This window comes from Schistocerca gregaria, chromosome 4 (genome assembly GCF_023897955.1).
Source record: "Schistocerca gregaria isolate iqSchGreg1 chromosome 4, iqSchGreg1.2, whole genome shotgun sequence".
NCBI lineage: Eukaryota > Metazoa > Arthropoda > Insecta > Orthoptera > Acrididae > Schistocerca > Schistocerca gregaria.
Window position 1 is genome coordinate 83,299,033 of NC_064923.1, and position 22,109 is coordinate 83,321,141.

At 43.5% G+C, this 22,109-nt stretch overlaps 1 protein-coding gene across 1 annotated transcript in view; it reads right to left on the reverse strand.

Moving 5' to 3' along the window:
- Positions 1-11,600, reverse strand: part of LOC126267235 (nibrin-like) — a 172,364-nt gene extending 160,764 nt beyond the window's left edge. The window contains exons 1-2 of the mRNA XM_049972217.1: positions 11,360-11,600; positions 11,150-11,283 (exon numbers count right to left, since the gene is read on the reverse strand). Of these exons, the coding sequence (XP_049828174.1) occupies positions 11,150-11,283; positions 11,360-11,384 (159 nt within the window). The 5' untranslated portion in view covers positions 11,385-11,600. The remainder of the gene's footprint in view (positions 1-11,149; positions 11,284-11,359) is intronic.
- Between the last annotated feature and the right edge of the window lie 10,509 nt (positions 11,601-22,109).

Consider the following 22,109-nt stretch of genomic DNA (forward strand, 5'->3'; position numbering starts at 1 on the left):
AGAGACATAGTTATACTGGAGATAACTTTTGTGTCAGAGTTTGATTTTGTAAACAAATAATGGGAATAATCTTTAATTCAGGTGGAGGATGGCATCATCAGTACATATACATGTAGGTATGAGTGTGGCAATTAAGCAAATAAAGAACATAACTGGCACTAAATCTGTCTGAGAAATGAAGGCCTTGATAATTCAGAAAGACAATATAAACAATATAAACAATAAAAAAGCAGGTAGGCATAATGTGAATATATACACCAGCTGACCAAAAGGATCCAGACACATATTAGTTGACATTAATGGGGGGGGGGGGGGGGGGTCCACCCTCCACCTTCATGACAGCTTAAACTCTACTGTGAACACTTTTAATGCAAGGTCTGATTGTCTGTGGAAGAATGGCAGCCCAATCTTCCTCAAGAGCCAAAACCAAAAGTACAGATACAGAATAATGATCAATAATAATAATATCTCTGATTATTTCACTGACTATTTGATTCAATGGACTTTGAACTTCCAATTACAAATTCTTAACCTAAAACACGTGAGGATTTACTTTTCTTGAAGAAAAAGTTTTATGTAAGGCTCAACCTAAAGATGACCCTGAAGTTATATTTGATTTAACTTCACAAAATAGTTCATTAAATCATAAGATTATACATACAAAATATATGACAAAAGTAACAAGACTGACAACAATGTGAGCAATCTGGCAACACTATGTTGTTCTGCTTGTATACATTGATGTGCTCATCATCCATCCCAGATGCTCAGTACAAGTGTCACCTCTATACAGTCTTCATGTGATTTTTGAGAGTGTCATCAGTGAAGTTGTATATTACGAAAATGGAATAGTGGCAATGTTATGGCATCAAGTTTTGTGTTAAACTTGGGGAATCCATGAAGGTGACCTTTGAAAAGTTGGAACAGGCCTATGGAAAACATTGTTTATCAAGAGCATAAGTTTTTGGCTGGCTCAAATCATTTCTGGTCCCCTAAGAACACATTGAAGATGAATCTTGTTCAGGGAGACCTTCAACTTCAAAAACCAACAAAAATATTGAATGTGTGCATGCTCTCATGATATCAGACTGACATTTAACACTAAGCATGGTGGGTGACCTGTTCAACTTAAACACTTTCGCAGTACATCAAATTTTGACCGAAGTTTTGCACTTGCAAAAGGTTTGTGCTGCAAAACCTAACAACTGAGCTGAAGAAGAATCAAAGAAATGTGTGCTCTGATATTCTTTAGAGGATTTCCAAAACCATAAATGGTTAGGTCATGTGATCACAGGGGACGAATCCTGGATTTCTGGGTATGGTCCTGGGACAAAGCAGCAAAGTGAAGAGTGGCATACTGACTGAAAAAAGCTTCAATCAGCAAGTCAAAGATCAAAACAATGCTGATTTGGTTTTTTGAAAGTAGGGACATCATGAGAAAAAGAATTTATTCCTCCAGAATAAAATGTCAAACAAGTGATCTACAAAGATGTCCTTCAAAGACTCAGGAAAAGGGTGAATCAAGTGGGGCTGGACATTGCGTACAAGTAGATGCTGCATCGAGACAATGCCTGTCACACAGACACTTCAATCATGGAATTTTTGACCTCAAGAGGCAAATCTGGCAATAATATTTTATATTTTTTGCATAAGTCACAAGAAAAGAAGAAGGTCAACAGTGATTTTATAATTTGCACACAAAACTCTTTGGAAATTATCGATCTCTGTGGTTCTTACTAAACAACTTCCTGATTAATATTTATGTGATGCTACAGGTAGTGATGTTTGATGCTGGATGTCTTAAGACATCTGGGTTCACATCAGGACTCTGCACAGGCCAATCCCTTTCAGGAATCTTATTATCCACAAACCATTGTCTCACAGATGCTTATTTGCAACAGGGTGCACTGTCATAATGATACAATCAATCTTCATATTTGAACTGCTATTCTGCTGTAAACAGTGCACAATGCTGTATAATGTTACCGTATCAGTGTTTTCTTAAGTGCAATAAGGGGACTAACCCTAACCATGAAAAACACCTTCATATTACAATGTCACCTCCTCCATGCTTCTCTGTTGGCAGTACACGTGATGGCATGTAACGTCCTCCAGGTACTCATTACACAAATCACCTCCATCAGATTGACACAGGGTACAGCATGATTCGTTGTTCCAATACCACTCATTTCCAGCCATCCACTGTCTGCTGGAATCACTCTTGACCTCAATCATTGCTTAGCGCTGTCTATAGAAATGCGTTTCTTATGACGAGCTGGTCGACCACTGTATGCGATCTTTTTAACTCCCTACACACAGTCTTTGTGCTAGCTTGACTGCTGGTAGCACCTTGGAATTCATTAATGATTCGTTCCGCTAATTTCACATGTTTTTTCACAATCACTCTCGACAATGATAATCCCTGTTAGCGAATGCATGCGGTCTGCCTGCATTTGGCTTTGGTTTAACTGTGGTTGTTCTTTCATGTTCCCGCCTCACAAACACAGTACCAGGAGTTGACTCAGGCAGCTTTGGAAGGGTTGAAACGTCCCTGATGGATTTGTAACCCGTGTGACATCCAATGACTAGTCCACGTTTGAAGTCACTGAGCTCTCCTAACTGTTAGAATCTAGTGTCACTGTTTCTCTTCTGACATCAGAATACTCACTGCATCCTTTTGTACTAACAAGTCTGGTGCTCATAAAATCTAGTGGTCGATTCTGCATTACATATGGGTGTCCAGATACTTTTGATCACATAGTGTATAGTGGGGCAATTATATGGTAGTAATGTTCCAGACCAGGCAGTGTCAAATTCAGATGTGATAAGGTATTTTAATAATGGTAAAGTATTGGGGGTGATGGAGTAATGGATTTAAGATGAATATAGCATTGAAGAGAAGCAGGGTTCTGGTTTAATGGAGGTATATAAGGTCCTGAAATGAGTTACTGTGACGAATAAAGTTTTGCAAGAGCAAAACAGTTTGTTGAAGGCAGTTAATGAGATAATGGCTGACATTGGGAATACACATTGGGGAACTATTGAGTCAGAATGCACTGGGGTAACTGAGCACTGGAAAATGCACTAAGGGGATGTTAAAATCAATCCATGTTAGTGGAATACTGACCCATCTTTATGAAAACAATCTTTTAACAGCGTTTTGGTTTGGCTTCCATAGTCTTATCAACCGAGAAAGCGATATGTGATCCCACAAACTCTGCCCTGTAGAAATGAATATAAATAATTACTGCAATCTATCGGAATTTTTATGGGATTTTGTAATGACCTTTGATTGTGTGGATCATAAAATTCTGCTTGGGAAATTAAAATGGCATGCTGTTAAAGCCATTCTTCTTGAATGGATAAGCTCATATCTTATCAAGAAAAACTAGATGGTCACATTAAGTAATGATAAAACAGAAGTGAGACTATACAAAACTCGTTGCCTGGTCTGCTACTATTGTCAAACTACATACAATATTTCCCTTGGACATCAGGACAGTGCTGAAAAACTATGATGTTTGCTGATTACATTAGTATTCTGATAAAAGGGCTCAAACACACCAACACCAGACACAGTCAGTAGAATAATCAAACAGGGTTACAACTGGTTCACAGCAAACAGGTTAATTTCTTATCTTACAAAGACACATATTATACAACTAGCAGTCTGCCCCAGCTTTGCCTGGATAGCACCAAGTATCTATTGCCATGTCATTAAGTTTTTAATACACAAAGTGAAATCAGCAAATCCATAGATTCTAGCCTAGTAAAGTCACTGTTAGTTTGTATCCATAAAGGTAAGGTTCTGTCACTGATGCAAACTTCTGAATATACATCTCTCACTGAGTTAGAAAAGATAACAGTACCACCTATTGGTTCTTTGGTATACTACACTCTGATAGTCATGTCACTGAGGTAAACATCCAAACTACTAAGCTGAGCAGAAGATTTTACATAAAATTATACATGTATGTGTTTATAATATGTAGTGAGAAGCAAGATAATATGTGACACTCTTGATCTGAGTTACACTGTGCCTTTCTGGTGTATTCAGAAAGACTCACTATTTACTGGGCATTTTTATATGCAACCAAAATGAAATCAACATGTAATGAGCAGGCATTCAAAACAAAAAGCAAAATCAATAGATAGGTTTTTCCTAGTGAAGAATATACATAAAACCTATCAGAAGAAGCAAAGCAATGTCATTAAGTTTTTAATACACAAAGTGAAATCAGCAAATCCATAGATTCTAGCCTAGTAAAGTCACTGTTAGTTTGTATCCATAAAGGTAAGGTTCTGTCACCGATGCAAACTTCTGAACATACATCTGTCACTGAGTTAGAAAAGATAACAGTACCACCTATTGGTTCTTTGGTATACTACACTCTGATGATCATGTCACTGAGGTAAACATCCGAACTACTAAGCTGAGCAGAAGATTTTACATAAAATTATACATGTATGTGTTTTTTCTGTGATTATTTTGATGAAATAAAGCCTGTATCAGGTGTAGTCAACTGTTTTTGCCTACTGACCACTTTTGTATATCTGTTAGTAGCAAAATTTTGTACCCGCCCATTAGCTCTGCCAAAATGGTGACTTACAAAGTAGGAAAGTAACTTCATGTTATAAAATTTATAAAGCAGAGTTGATGTAAGTTAAGGCACATAATACTAATTACTTACACTATATGTCAACATCTTATGAGAACATAATGAAGATATCTTTCAGAGCTGCCACAAGTTTTCCCAAGTGAAATTCCATGATTTCCAGACAAGTTCTTTTCCTAACAAATTTTGAGATCTCAAGGGTAAGTAAATACATAAGTTAAAAAAAAAAAAAAAAAAAAAAAAAAAAAAAAAAAAAGAGTCAGGACTTCCGTATTTCTCCCCCAATTTGAACAAAACTTTTAAGTACTAACATCAGCATTTTTTGTAATGAACTGTTTTTATATGGAGGAAGCAAGTCAAAAGGCATGTCCGTTTCATTAAGACCACAGTTGTTATTTTATTTCAATAAAACAAAACACTTTTGGTGACAAAAATAAGCATTTCAATGGAGTTGCAAGAAATTTAAAATACCTTCACTGATTTCAGAAATAACCTCAGAAAAAATAGGCCTCTTGAAAGGGCTATAGGTGACTGCCAATAAAATGTTGGTTCTACTATGTTCGTTATTGTCAGTTACTAGTCACTGCGTTATGTCTATTATTTTATAGGTATAGTGTGACTTTTCTTTTGAGAAATATATGAGTAATAGTGACTGCCACACTATTTTTCTTCCTATCATCCACACTTTCTAACATATAAATTATTATCAAAGTGCCAAAATGTACTAGATAATGTTTATAAAACACTGCACTTTACAATGTACTTGCAGTCACAATTCCTGAAATCCATCACCAATGGCCTCTGGCCTGCTGAGAGCAGGATAAACCACAAAAATAAGCCGCATTATCCCACACGCAAACAGACCTGGCCTGCAGGCAGAGTGGTGAGACTAGATCTGAAGGGCAGGGTTTGCACAATAGTGGAAAACAATGGGCTTCAGATTGGCAGGCAGATTAGAGATACTCACAGAAATGGCCTGAAGTTCTGGGCTGTCATGGAAGTCCATTCATGTGGCCAGCTATTCATGTGTCTTAGAGACCATGTTGATGAAATGAGACCGCAGTGATCAATCAATGCAACAGATAACTTGCGCAAATACTCTGAGAATCAATACTAATGAGGATAAGTAGCAACTCACCATTAAATGATTACTGAGCTGCAGACAGGCACATAGAAATGACAATCAAACTCTCATGGCAAAATTTTCAATCGTAGCCTTTGTCAGAAAATGAGAGCATACACACATCCACAATCCATGCACACATGACTGCTGTCTCCGGATGCTGCATCAACAATCTCTAAGAATCAGATTAAAAAAAAAAAAAAACACTTTTCACGCCTCCCTGCCTCTCGTCGGCAGCTGCTAGGTTAGTGGCAAGAAGTGGTGCCAGCATAGAGTACAAACTGAGGGGAATGGTATGACAGGGAGAAGCATTAAGAATGAGGGAGTAGGGAAGCAGCTCACATACTCATCTGCACTCAGCCAGAAATGATGGATGACATCTAAGAAAACAAACCGTTTCATCTACTGAGACAAAGATGTGATTTTTCCAGTATGTTTTATTTTTTCAAATTTCCCTGATATTTTCCTGGTTTCCCTGATTCATTTGGAATTCCCTTATTTCCAGAAATTGTTGAAATCCTGTCTTTAATCCCCAACTGCCTACTGTCCACCATGAAAGCTGGAAAACAAACTAATGGGTGGTAGGGACCAGGTTGACTGCAACAGGCCTGTATGTCACATCAAGCTATGTTCACGTTACCTGTGAAAATCCCATGAAAATTAACCTGGTAGTTTTGGAGATTAACAAGTTCAAACAGACAGATATGATAGTTTCACAGTTTTACTATTAGTATTGATTCAAAATGACTTACAGGTAACAGGAGAGTTCAATGAGCACAGCCTTTCTAGAAAGAGACTTTCTAAGCATCCAGGTGGAAAATACACTGAGGTGACACCAGTACATGGATAGGTTAATCAGAAGGCTCAGTTCTGCTTCAGTTTGTTGAACTGCAGAGAAGAACTCACATACTTTTGTTCAGTACTGTCCTATGACTTTATCTGTTGGGACAACTTTCCCAATGGAAAAAAGAAAAAAAAAAAATGTTTGTTACAGAAGCATGGTGTAAGAATATTGTGTAAAGTTGGTAACCAAACATCTTACAGAATCCTCTTCATGGGCCAGTACATATACTCAATAATCGTATCTGTGGTTAATGACAAGCGAATTTAGGATGAATTGTGCAATTCGCGATCACAATGCTAAAAGTAAAAGTATTTTGCATACAGACAATGTATCTCTATCTGTGGTTTAGAATGGATCTTTATATTTTGGCACATAAGTCAATAATAGGTTATCAACAGATATATGCTAGATAATAGAATATCATCAAATATTAAAAAAAAGTAGAAGAATACATCAGCCTCTCCTTCTGCAATTTCCAGGAATATTTTGAATTGGAATGAAAATTCATTGTAATGTGTATACTAAACAGATCTTGATTTAGCCAACAGCTGATAGTAGTCTAAGTAAAATTACATAGACACTTTCTTTTAGTATTGGGTAAAAGAATAGGAGGTGAAGCAAGTGGTTCGTTTCCATTTTTCTTCTGATATTTAGAAACATACATGGAGCAGTTAATAAGAGGTAATCAAAAACTTTCTGTTCAAGGGAACTGCTGCAATATAATGCGACTCTGATGCAGGTATGTGAGCACCAACATGAAGGCACGGGATCAGTTGGGCATTTGTGTCTTTCTGTCATGCATGTGGTAAATGTCAAAACATGAACTATGGCGATGTTATTAGCAAATGTGCCCAGACAGGGCCAATGCGCTGTTATTCTTTTCTTCGCTGCCAACAAACAAACATGGGTACATATCCATCGGAGAACGGGGGATGTGTATGGGGTAGCATGTCTGTTGACAAGCACTACTGTGGAGTGGCATGCCAAGTTTTGTGCTGGTTGCGATTCAATAATAGATGCCATATCGCAAATTTTGTAATGCAGAAGTTATGCCAACTGAAGTGGGAGACAATTGAGCACCTACTCTATAGTCCTGATCTCTTCCCGTGTGATTATCATGCCTTTAGTCCCCTCAAAACGGCCTTGGAGGGTCAGCAAGTCCTGTCAGACAAGAATGTCAGCAGGCAGTCATGGATTCCTTCATGCAGCAGGGCACAGTGTTTTACCAAACAGGTACCTTCAACCTGGTGTGCTGGTGGGATGATTGCCTCCGTACTCTCAGTAATTTTGGCTGTCTGGCGTGCAGACTCTGCTCTGTATGGCCTTTGAAAGGAAACTTTTTGATCGCCTCTTATACAAGAAGTTTCCAGAGTTATCAGTATGATAGATTAGCATTAGGTTTTTTGGTAATTTTATTGTTAGTATAAGTTAACTAAGTTGCCTGCAGTCACTGCTTCTGCCTATTAATATACAAATTGTCTAATCCCACACTCTTGAAGATCCATTTTCAGATTGAGACTTTCTGAATGTGATGCATGAATGACATGAATGAACAATGGAACTTGTCCATATGTTGAATTTTAAAAGGATTATGAAAGCAAATGACATTTGTTCCCTGTATGTAAATATTTAAGACAAACATTATGGACTGATAAACAGTTATATAATGAAATAATATGAAATTTACAAATTGGTTATACAGATAAATGTTCATGCATGGAAAGCAGTAATAGAACTGCTTTACTGATTTTAGTTTCACCCACCAGTGAGAAAGAACAATTACAATGTTTATTTGAATTTCTGCGCATTTTTGTCATTTCTCTTGTTTCCTTTGCAAAATATGTTTTCATTAAGTACATACAACTCCTGACACAAAAATATCACCAACAATATTGTCTCACAATTATGATTGATCTGTATGTAGATTTTGGTTCACAGAAAACATTGTATACAGTTACACATTAATTTTGCTCTGTTTTTGTAGGAATTTTCTAAAAACTTATAGCTGTTGGAAAATATCTCATATTATCTGTTTTTGTAGCTTTGATATTCTTATTTTCAGTAACATTTTGATAAGTTTCAGACTACTCAGTCTTTTTTGTAGTGTCTTATGCGAAGGCAAACATTTGCTTCATATACATATGCACAAGTAGGCCTAATGATAAGGGATGAAATGCACGAAGTTAGAAAGATGCTGATTGATGCATATGTTACATGTTATCCCAAATGACTCAGAGGTAAATATGATGTGAAAATTGGTAAAGGATAATAATATGAGATGACAATGAAAAATAACACAAGCTTTCATTTGTGGGTAACTGACACTTAACTGCAAGAAACATTGCACTAAATTTTGTGTGATTTACAATGGGAACTGCATGGTGCATCTGTAGAATGAGACTGCAAGCCCCATGGACAAATGGGGAAAATTAGTGTTTCCCTCTAGACAATGTCGACCTGCGGCAAGCTCTCTCACCAACCATTGCCCTAGCCAGACCTGCCGGATGGGTACTGAAGGTGTTCTTTTGTGTACAGGACCAGAGATAAGAGAACAGAAGAGCTTGACAAACTAATGAGTCAGCAACACACAAATAATTTTATGGGCAATATGAAGAACATGAGTTGGGCAATCAACTGTGTGCTCAAGCACAGAGCAAAAGTGCGCTGAACACTACGAGAGAGATCTTTCTAGTGTAGGACACTTCCTAGGATATGAAAAAATACTGTCAGCCGTAATACACGTCTTCCTTTTCAGAAGGAAAACGGTTTCCCCTAACTGACAGTACACTACTTGACTATCCTAGCCCATATAACAGATGTATGCTATACTGACCTGCAGACTATAAAACACAATCAGTTTTACATTTAATGGCTGGCTGTGTTACAAGGGTACATCAAGTGCAATTTAGTATGCACAAGAACAGGGGCGGCACATTTATGTACTGTTTTGCTAGTAACAGATATGATCATTCAATACACCTCTGATGAAACAGAGGGACTGTAGCGGAAAATTCACCATTGGAGGAAGCAGTAGCATTCTACATACAAAGCAAAAGCAATTGTTCAAATTAAAGTCTCCATGTCAGAGAGAAAAAAGGAACACTGTCTCAGCAGGGCCCATGGTTCAAATCATGTGCAAAACTGTGCATAAATTGATTCATTGCAAGTGAAACACATGGAAGTTTTTATTGAAAAGTATTCTGGGCACAGGCATCATGCTGTAGTACCAACAGCAGTATAAGCACCAAAACGTCTGGACTTTTGGAAGTAAATATAATTCCTGATATCTCAAACTGTTGATTATTAGATGAGACACTGAAGGACTTTAAACATGGCTTCAACTGGATACTACAATCTCCACGATTCTCTACAATTGAGTGACAGACATCATGCTATCCTGTCTGCATATCAGGTAACACAAAATACTCTTCATGATGTATAGAGTGAACAACTTACAAGGCTGAGGCTTGTTCAGGATCAAAATCGGAATATAGGGGAGTCTGCTTCCTGTGTCAATCTTATTTTAAGCCTTAATATCTTCCACATGCAACAAATAAATCTGATTTCAGAAACTATTACATACAAGTTAATCTGTATGTCAGCAGTTCTTGGAGATGTTTGTTACAAAACTAGATTGTTTCACATCCAACATTGTTCACATAACATTAAAACCTGAGGTGTATTCCAAGTTTTATGGATCCAGAATTATTCAGATAATGTTAAAGGTTGCAGTTAAAGCTGAACTAGGGTGTTTTAACTGCACGTGGAATCATTTGACAAATCAGTTACAACCAATCTGTCATCATGATGGACATAATTATCAAACAAATTGGTGCATCATGGATTTGTGGATATTACAAGACCACAGTATTGGAGATCAATACGTATCTTATATATTAACATAAAAATGTTACTGGCAACTCATTAGGAAGACAATTTTTATCCAAAAACTGGTGATAGTTACATACTGGAGACCCTTCACATTTTTCAATAAGGCACTACCGGTCAATTTATTACCAGAATCAAAAGCCTGATATTTTAAATATGGATGTAAGGTGTATTCCTCACTGCTTAGCGCATATTTGCTGCAACTTTACTGAACAGAAAATTAGAGTGGGGGAATAAAACTGAATAACTGCGGCATATTGTTAAATGTTTCCCGTCATTAGCAGCCATTTCATCAGTAGCATGCTACAATGATCTGATACAATAATACTGGTCCATCACTTATTTTAAAGGTTTAATTCTATGATGGAGACAAATGCACACACTATATGATTGTAACGTACAGCAAATTATCCGATAAGCAATGCACATTATTTAAAAAAATATTTTCCAGCTTTGCATTTTATATTTTCAGTTTCACAAACTTTAATTCCAGTTCCAATTGCAACTACTCAGAAATTCTCAGTATGACCGACGATTTTTCTGTACTTTTAAATATACTATATACCAAATGTTGAGGAATAATTCTGGGGAACTGGAGATTGTAACAAACATGTAAACAAAAAAGAAAAGCAAAAATAAGTTCAACTGTAGATAGATATCAATCTGAATAACACACACCCAATTCTCACTCTTGTGTTCCACATCTAGTATCGCGTGTTTCCTGCTTATAGACTGATCTTCCCGTAACAACAAATCTGTGTCCTTTCGTCCGACGGTATGTTGTCTCCCAGTCAATAAGTAATACCTGTCACCTGGAAGAAAAATATGGTTTGCTGATGCTGTTGAAAGTCTGCTAAAATCTGAAAGGTTGACTACTAGTAGAGTTACCTTTCGAATTACTGAGGATCCACATTTTTCACAAACGGAACACAATATTACAATCTATATATTTATGACAGTCACTACAATCATACTTGTAATCATATATCACTAATAAAACAATTTCTAACCAATCTTATTTTGCATTATAAACATCAACACGCGCACAATATTCAAAACAACAACAAACACTACATCTTTGCTTTACACAGATACTATAACTATTGGGGAACAAACGACATCCTACAGATCATTGTTCAGTCGGTCGACATTCAAGGATATGTTTGTTCATATTTCTGTGCATATCATCGTGCGTCCATACGACACAGTTTCAATCTACTGCCGAGCAGCCATCCTTCGATCAATTCATACTTGCCGCCACGTTAAGTCAAATCAAAACATTCCACACTGTATTTCAAATGGCGGCATTCACACAGGCTGTCAACGTCAAGTTACGTCACATCAAGATTTAACTGTAAAGCCATCGGCACACAGATCGATCGTTAAGGTGGCGCTCTACGAGTCCTGTGATCGCGGTTCCCCTGTTTCTCGTCACATGAAGCACAAAATAAGTTCTGCGATATTTCGGCAACGTGCCGCGTTCAGTAGAACCGGTAGAAAACAAGAACACTCCCTACATCACAGGCAGGAACCAAGACGCCATACCGTACTGTATTTGTTGTGTTCATGAGAAGCCCATATTCGATGGGCTTTATATTATACTTTACACTCAATGAATATATGTTGTTTGTAAGCTCCACCCCGTTGATTATCTCGAGGAACGAATCGTCATTGGTACGATTTGTTGTAATAGAATGACGAGAAACGTCACATTGGTGGTTAAATGATTTTTGGATTTATTTATTTTCGCATTATAACTCGCTTACGCTGTGAGTAAGATTGTCGGGTTTACCTAAACTGGTGGCTGTCCGACCTTTGCTTAATGTGATTCAGAAGAAAAAAGGCCTTCAGTTCAGCAACAATAACTTTATTGCGAGAGCGTATTGTCGACGCCCGGCATGCATGGGCTGATCGGAGTTACAAAATTTGCTTCCGGCCTCTACAGAAGCATCCTTAATCATGGGAAAACTTCCGCAGTTATTGAAGAGAAAACAGTAATCGTCCACACAAGCCAGGAGCACGGAACTACTAATTAACTCAAAAAACAAGGAATAATAATAATAATAAACAGAACGTACACTCCTGGAAATGGAAAAAAGAACACATTGACACCGGTGTGTCATACTTGCTCCGGACACTGCGAGAGGGCTGTACAAGCAATGATCACACGCACGGCACAGCGGACACACCAGGAACCGCGGTGTTGACCGTCGAATGGCGCTAGCTGCGCAGCATTTGTGCACCGCCGCCGTCAGTGTCAGCCAGTTTGCCGTGGCATACGGAGCTCCATCGCAGTCTTTAACACGCGACAGCGTGGACGTGAACCGTATGTGCAGTTGACGGATTTTGAGCGAGGGCGTATAGTGGGCATGCGGGAGGCCGGGTTGGACGTACCGCCGAATTGCTCAACACGTGGGGCGTGAGGTCTCCACAGTACATCGATGTTGTCACCAGTGGTCGGCGGAAGGTGCACGTGCCCGTCGACCTGGGACCGGACCGCAGCGACGCACGGATGCACGCCAAGACCGTAGGATCCTACGCAGTGCCGTAGGGGACCGCACCGCCACTTCCCAGCAAATTAGGGACACTGTTGCTCCTGGGGTATCGGCGAGAACCATTCGCAACCGTCTCCATGAAACTGGGCTACGGTCCCGCACACCGTTAGGCCGTCTTCCGCTCACGCCCCAATATCGTGCAGCCCGCCTCCAGCGGTGTCGCGACAGGCGTGAATGGAGGGACGAATGGAGACGTGTCGTCTTCAGCGATGAGAGTCGCTTCTGCCTTGGTGCCAATGATGGTCGTATGCGTGTTTGGCGCCGTGCAGGTGAGCGCCACAATCAGGACTGCATACGACCGAGGCACACAGGGCCAACACCTGGCATCATGGTGTGGGGAGCGATCTCCTACACTGGCCGTACACCTCTGGTGATCGTCGAGGGGACACTGAATAGTGCACGGTACATCCAAACCGTCATCGAACCCATCGTTCTACCATTCCTAGACCGGCAAGGGAACTTGCTGTTCCAACAGGACAATGCACATCCTCATGTATCCCGTGCCACCCAACGTGCTCTAGAAGGTGTAAGTCAACTACCCTGGCCAGCAAGATTTCCGTATCTGTCCCCCATTGAGCATGTTTGGGACTGGATGAATCGTCGTCTCACGCGGTCTGCACGTCCAGCACGAACGCTGGTCCAACTGAGGCGCCAGGTGGAAATGGCATGGCAAGCCGTTCCACAGGACTACATCCAGCATCTCTACGATCGTCTCCATGGGAGAATAGCAGCCTGCATTGCTGCGAAAGGTGGATATACACTGTACTAGTGCCGACATTGTGCATGCTCTGTTACCTGTGTCTATGTGCCTGTGGTTCTGTCAGTGTGATCATGTTATGTGTCTGACCCCAGGAATGTGTCAATAAAGTTTCCCCTTCCTGGGACAATGAATTCACGGTGTTCTTATTTCAATTTCCAGGAGTGTATATAAAAGCTAGAAAACACAGCGCCTCTAGAGGTTGGGCGCTGAGCTACACAGACATCGTGTACAGTAATTACGACAGCACACACACACACACACACACACACACACACACACACACACACACACACCGGTGAGCTTGAATTAGCACGCGGCAGCGTCGCTACATCAGCCCGCCGGGCGGAAGCGGAGCGTCGGCGTCGAGATACCGCGTCGGAAAATGTACCCGACGTCCAGAACGGGTCGTCGAAGGAGGAGGAACAGCGTCAGAAGGCGAATGTTGTGCTGCGTTGGGCTGATGTTGAAGAGCCGGCGCCGGAGATGTTGCGTCAGTGTCTGGAACAGCGGTAGGTGGTTGCCTACGTCGAGGTACTGCTAGTGGCGTGTCAGGAAAAACATATGCAGGTTTAACCCGATTCAACGCAACAATCTTGGTTTCGCTGTTCGCTAGGATATCCATCGTGTGGGCACTGCGCCGTAGCACTTCATTTTTTTTTTTTTTTTTTTTTGGTCGTCAGGTTCCTTTCCTGTGCTAACCTCTTCATCTCAGAGTAGCACTTGCAACCTACGTCCTCAATTATTTGCTAGACGTATTCCAATCTTTGTCTTCCTCTACAGTTTTTGCCCTCTACAGCTCCCTCTAGAACCATGGAAGTCATTCCCTCATGTCTTAGCAGATGTCCTATCATCCTGTCCCTTCTCCTTATCAGTGTTTTCCACATTTTCCTTTCCTCTCTGATTCTGCATAGAACCTCCTCATTCCTTACCTTATCAGTCCACCTAATTTTCAACATTCGTCTATAGCACCACATCTCAAATGCTTTGATTCTGTTCCGGTCTCCCACAGTCCATGTTTCACTACCATACAATGCTGTACTCCAGACGTACATCCTCAGCAATTTCTTCCTCAAATTAAGGCCGGTTTTTGATATTAGTAGACTTCTCTTGGCCAGAAATGCCTTTTTTGCCACAGCGAGTCTGCTTTTGATGTCATTCTTGCTCCGTCCATCATTGGTTATTTTACTGCCTAGGTAGCAGAATTCGTTAACTCCATTGACTTCGTGACCATCAATCCTGATGTTAAGTTTCTCGCTGTACTCATTTCTACTACTTCTCATTACCTTAGTCTTTCTCCGATTTACTCTCAAACCATACTGTGTCCGTCTCTCCCTATAGCTTACCCCTACTTTTTTAAGAATCTTGAACAGCTTGCACCATTTTATTGCTGTATCTGTAGCGCTCGAGAACTTCAAACGTATCTCGTCATTCCTTAGAACTTCCTTATCCCACTTCTTTGCGTATTGATTCTTCCTGACTAATGTCTTGAACTTCAGCCTACTCTTCATCACTACTACACTCCTGGAAATGGAAAAAAGACCACATTGACACCGGTGTGTCATACTTGCTCCGGACACTGCGAGAGGGCTGTACAAGCAATGATCACACGCGCGGCATAGCGGACACACCAGGAACCGCGGTGTTGACCGTCGAATGGCGCTAGATGCGCAGCATTTGTGCACCGCCGCCGTCAGTGTCAGCCAGTTTGCCGTGGCATACGGAGCTCCATCGCAGTCTTTAACACTGGTAGCATGCCGCGACAGCGTGGACGTGAACCGTATGTGCAGTTGACGGACTTTGAGCGAGGGCGTATAGTGGGCATGCGGGAGGCCGGGTGGACGTACCGCCGAATTGCTCAACACGTGGGGCGTGAGGTCTCCACAGTACATCGATGTTGTCGCCAGTGGTCGGCGGAAGGTGCACGTGCCCGTCGACCTGGGACTGGACCGCAGCGACGCACGGATGCACGCCAAGACCGTAGGATCCTACGCAGTGCCGTAGTGGGACCGCACCGCCACTTCCCAGCAAATTAGGGACACTGTTGCTCCTGAGGTATCGGCGAGGTCCATTCCCAACCGTCTCCATGAAGCTGGGCTATGGTCCCGCACACCGTTAGGCCGTCTTCCGCTCACGCCCCAACATCGTGCAGCCCGCCTCCAGCGGTGTCGCGACAGGCGTGAATGGAGGGACGAATGGAGACGTGTCGTCTTCAGCGATGAGAGTCGCTTCTGCCTTGGTGCCAATGATGGTCGTATGCGTGTTTGGCGCCGTGCAGGTGAGCGCCACAATCAGGACTGCATACGACCGAGGCACACAGGGCCAACACCTGGCATCATGGTGTGGGGAACGATCTCCTACACTGGCCGTACACCTTTGGTGATCGTCGAGGGGACACTGAATAGTGCACGGTACGTCCAAACCGTCATCGAACCCATCGTTCTAGCATTCCTAGACCGGCAAGGGAACTTGCTGTTCCAACAGGACAATGCACATCCTCATGTATCCCGTGCCACCCAACGTGCTCTAGAAGGTGTAAGTCAACTACCCTGGCCAGCAAGATCTCCGGATCTGTCCCCCATTGAGCATGTTTGGGACTGGATGAATCGTCGTCTCACGCGGTCTGCACGTCCAGCACGAACGCTGGTCCAACTGAGGCGCCAGGTGGAAATGGCATGGCAAGCCGTTCCACAGGACTACATCCAGCATCTCTACGATCGTCTCCATGGGAGAATAGCAGTCTGAATTGCTGCGAAAGGTGGATATACACTGTACTAGTGCCGATATTGTGCATGCTCTGTTGCCTGTGTCTATGTGCCTGTGGTTCTGTCAGTGTGATCATGTGATGTATCTGACCCAAGGAATGTGTCAATAAAGTTTCCCCTTCCTGGGACAATGAATTCACGGTGTTCTTATTTCAATTTCCAGGAGTGTATATTGTGATCTGAGTCTATATCTGCTCCTGGCTAAGCCTTACAATCCAGTATCTGATTTCGGAATCTCTGACCATGATGTAATCTAACTGAAATCTTCCCGTGTCTCCCGGCCTTTTCCAAGTATACCTCCTCCTCTTGTGATTCTTGAACAGGGTATTCGCTATTGCTAGCTGAAACTTGTTACAGAACTCAATTAGTCTTTCTCCTCTTTCATTCCTTGTCCAAAGCCCATTTTCTCCTGTAACCTTTTCTTCTACTCCTTCCCCTACAACTGCATTCCAGTCGCCCATGACTATTAGATTTTCGTCCCCCTTTACATACTGCATTTCCCTTTTAATATCCTCATACACTTTTTCTATCTGTTCATCTTCAACTTGCGACGTCAGCATGTATACCTGAACTATCGTTGTCAGTGAGGGTCTGCTGTCGATTCTGATTAGAACAACCCGGTCACTGAACTGTTCACAGAAACAGACCCTCTGCCCTACCTTCCTATTCATAACGAATCCTTCACCTGTTATACCATTTTCTGCTGCTGTTGACATTACCCAATACGCATCTGACCAGAAATCCTTGTCTTCCTTCCACTTCACTTCACTGACCCCTGCTATATCTAGATTGAACCTTTGCATTTCTCTTTTCAGATTTTCTAGTTTCCCTACCACGTTCAAGCTTCTGACATTCTACGCCCCGACTCATAGAACATTATCCTTTCGTTGATTATTCAATCTTTTTCTCATGGTAACCTCCCCCTTGGCAGTCCCCTCCCGGAGATCCGAATGGGGGACTATTCCGGAATCTTTTGCCAATGGAGAGATCATCATGAAACTTCTTCAACTACAGGCCACATGTCCTGTGGATACACGTTACGTGTCTTTAATGCAGTGGTTTCCATTGCCTTCTGCATCCTCATGTCGTTGATCATTGCTGATTCTTCCGCCTTTCGGGGCAATTTCCCACCCCAAGGACAAGAGAGTGCCCTGAACCTCTATCCGCTCCTCCGCCCTCTTTGACAAGGCCGTTGGCAGAATGAGGCTGACTTCTTATGCCGGAAGTCTTCGGCCGCCAATGCTGATAATTTATCAAAATATAGGCAGTGCCGGGGATCGAACCCTGGACTGAAGACGTTTTGATTATTAATCAAAGACGCTACCCCTATACCACGGATTACATACCCTTCATGGGGGCCAGAGTAAGGAGCTTGTAAAGGCGGTTTAACGCCCTCAGTGCGGAGCATGACGTGACGACATTGTTCCAGGTCCTGGTGCGCGAAAGTTGGCGACTTGCTAATGCGCGTGGCTTTCGGAGGGCGAATCTTTGATACATGGTCCCTCAAGCGTCGCAAGAAATCCGGCTGGCCAGTAGCAACTGTCTCCATGGCATCAGCGTCTACAAAGTCACCAGGGAGGCACAGTGTTTCTCCATAAATCAGTTCTGCCGCTGACGATCCCAGGTCTGGTTTGAAAGTCGTATGTAACCCTAACAAGACCACTGGTAGTGCGGTTGTGTAGGTTTCTTCGTGGCACATCAGCGCGGCCTTCAAACAACGGTGCCAGCGTCCGATCATTTCGTTGTTTGCTGGGTGATAACTTGTGGTCTTATGATGGGTGTAACCACCGAACTTGGCCAGCTGTGAGAACAGGTATGATTCAAATTGCCGTCCGCGGTCAGTGGTAATATGTAGTGGGCACCCAAATCTTGCCAACCAAGTCATTGCAAAAGCGGAAGCTAATGTGTCTGCTGTGGTATTATCCACCGGCACTGCCTCCGGCCAACGTGTCAAACGGTCGATCATTGTAAACAGATATCTTTGTCCGTTCGAAGGTGGAAGTGGTCCGACTACATCCAAATGAACGGGGGCAAAGCGGGCGGTGGCATCAGGAAAATCGCCGATCGCTGCGTGTACATGGCGGTTAATCTTGCAGCGTTGGCACTGAAGACAAGATCGGGCCCACTAGCGGCAGTCTTTTTGCATGCCCGGCCACACGAAACGTTGCGATACTAGACGGAATGTCGGGCGTACCCCTGGATGGCACAATCCATGTACTGTATCAAAGGCTTGTCTTCTAAAAGCCGGCGTCAGAGAGGGACGAGGTCGGCCGCGAGAAACGTCGCAGTATAGCTGTGTATCTTCCCCCCGGAACATCAACAAGTTTCAGTTGCAATGCGGAAGCCGTATCTTTAACATAGGCAAGGAGTTCTTCGTCGTCTCTCTGTGTCTGTGCCAGTGCAGGAAAGGCTATGGTACTGGAAACACTGCTGATCCGTGATAGGCAATCCGCAACAATGTTGTCGATCCCAGAAATATGTCTAATGTCGGTAGTAAACTGGGCCACGAACTCAAGGTGATGAAACTGACGGAGGGAGCAGTTGACACTATTCCGAAGGAAGGCGAACGTGGGTGGCTTGTGGTCTGCATATATCGTGAAAGTTCGCGCTTCCAGTTGGGGGCGGAAATATTTCACTGCTTGGTATACCTCCCAGGAGCTCACGGTCATATGTGCTCAATTTTCTCTGTGCAGGCGAAAGCTTGTGGGAATAATACGCCAGTGGCTGCCATGCGTTGTCCGACCATTGTTGTAACGCAGCTCCGATCGCCGTCTGGCTCGCGTCTACGACAATTGCTAATGGCGCGTCGAGCCGTGGGTGTGCTTGCGAGATGCACCGCGTTGGCCACGCTCTTCTTTGTTGCCTCGAACGGAGAACGCATGTCCTCTGTCTACTGTATCAGAGACTTGCTATTTACTTTAGGGCCTGATAAAGCCGCCATCAAAGGTTCCTGCAGCTCCGCAGCGTGGGGAAGGTGTCGTCGATAAAAATTGAGCATCCCCAAAAAACGACGTGATTTTTTGATCGTAGTTGGTTGGGGTAGCTGCAAGATAGTGTCCACCTTCTCGGACAGAGGAAGAGAGCCTTCAGCAGAAATCTCATGGCCAAGAAATGTCACCTCTGACTGCCCAAAAACACATTTGTCCACGTTCAAGACGACACCGTTAAGTTCCAATCGCTCGAAAATCTCTCGCAGATGTTGTCGGTGTTGTTCATGGTCAGCAGAGAACACTAACACATCGTCCAGGTAGGCGAAACAAAACGGCAGCCCCTGGAGAACCGAGTCCATAAACCTTTGCCAGGTCTGAACGACATTGCGTAAACCGAAAGTCACAAATTTGCTTTCAAATAAACCGAAAGGCGTTATTATTGCAGTCTTTGGAATGTCATCATTGGCCACTGGAATCTGTGTATACGCTTTAGCGTAGTCCAGAACTGTGAACACCGTGGCACCATGTAAAGCGTGATTATAATCCCTCAGTAACGGAACGGGATATTTGTCTGGCACTGTTCGCGCGTTAAGCGCACGGTAGTCACCGCATGGGCGCCAAGCTCCACCCATCTTGGGAACAAGATGTAATGAGGAGGACCACGGGCTCTTAGATGGCAGCATTATGCCCTCGCGAATCATGGCGTCAAATTCTGCCTTCGCTAACGACAATCAGTCCGGAGTGAGACGCCTAGGCCGGCATGCTACTGGGGGACCATCAATCGTTTGAATGTGATGCACCGTGTCATGTGGTATGAACGTGGGAGAGCCGGGCGGCCTGGTCAAGTTCGGATAGTTAAGCAGTAATTCGGTGTACTCACCCTCCGTAGCATGGACCAACTTGGCACTGTGCGTTGCGGTGTTGCGATGGAAACCCGTGACTGCTAAGCCAGTGACGCTGTCTACCAAGCGTGCGTTCGCGACGTCCGGCAGCAGGTGGTAGTGCGCCAGGAGGTCAGCCCCGACGATCACCTCCGTGACGTCAGCCACTGTAAAATTCCACTCGTACGCGCGACGTAGGCCGAGATTAAGCTCCATCCTCTGTGTGCCATATGTTGCGATGGAAGAATTGTTGGCAGCCATCAGACGAAAGGCAGTTGGCGGCCGGCAGCGATGGAGGGCTGTTCGTGGTATGATACACAGGTCCGACCCAGTGTCAATTAAAAACTTTACGCCGGACCTCCTATCGGTAACTAACAGGCGCTCGGAGGATAACTGACAGTTGGTTGCGCCTATGGTCGACCGCCGGTGGTGTTTGGGGTGCGAGCATGACGATGTACACTTCCTTGCCTGATCGCGGAATCGTCTGTGGTAGCAGCACAATGGTACCTCGCCTTGCGGAGTGGTAGTACCGCCGGAAGATCTGCTTTTCGAACGCCCCCGTCTGTATCGGCTTCTATTGTTGTCGTCGTCACGTGACAGCAGCGCACCGACCTGGACGCACAAACGCTCAACCTTGGCCGCGAGTGAATCGTGGTCGGCCCGTGCTACAGACGCGGTACTGTTTATACTGTTGTCCAACGCCGCGACTGCGCTGACCTGAGCCGGTGTTATCGCGTCCTGAATCCGGTCTGCTAGCTGCGCCACGTCATCCAGCGGCATGTCCGTTTGTGAGGCGATTGTGACTTTTATTTGCGGCGGCAACCTACTGCTCCACAGCGTTCTGAGCAGACGGTGTCAACTTTGCTGCGTAGATGTCTCAGGTATTGAGAAGGCTTCCTGTCGCCGATTTCTTCCTGTGTCAGAACCTGACGTATCCGGTCCTCTCGTGACGCGGCCATCCGTCGAATCAACTCTGATTTTAGCATGGCCTAAGCTCCAGTCTCGGGCGGTGCTGTGATTATGTCCTGCACCTCGGCTGCGTAACGTTGGTCGAGCTGGGTCGCAATCAGGGCAAATTTAGTTGCTTCGGCAGTTATTCCAGCGCAGCAAAATCTTAGCCTGCACGAACCTTCGTACCGAGTTGTCGGGCCAGAACGGCGGCAAACGGACAGCAGTCCTGGAGACGGCGTGCTGTTCGGTCATTACGAGCTCGTTACTTATGTAGCTCACGCCTACTTCTTCTTAATCACGTCGGTTTCTGCTTGGATCACGTCGGGGTCACCACTTGTCGGGTTCGACTAAACTGTTCGACCTTTGCGTAACGTGATTCAGAAGAAAAAAGGCCTTCAATTCAGCAACAGTAACTTTATTGCGAGCGCGTATCTGACGACGCCCGGCATGCACTGATCGGAGTTACAAAATTTGCTTCCGGCCTCTACAGAAGGATCCTTAATCCTGGGAAAACTTCCGTAGTTATTGGAGAGAAAACATTACTCGTCCACACAAGCCAGGAGGCACGGAACTACTAATTAACTCAAAAAAAAAAAAAAAAACAAGGGATACTAAACAGAACGTACATACGAGGGTCGGTCAAAAAGTAATGCCTCCCATTTTTTTTCTACTTAAAAAATTAAGTTAAGTGAAAAATTTGAATTTGGCGCCATTCCTCAAACCTTCTTCTGCAATCCACTGCAGTAGTAACTTTCTGTGTCAACAGGTGGTAGTACAGCAGAAGTTTGTAAGATGGCCG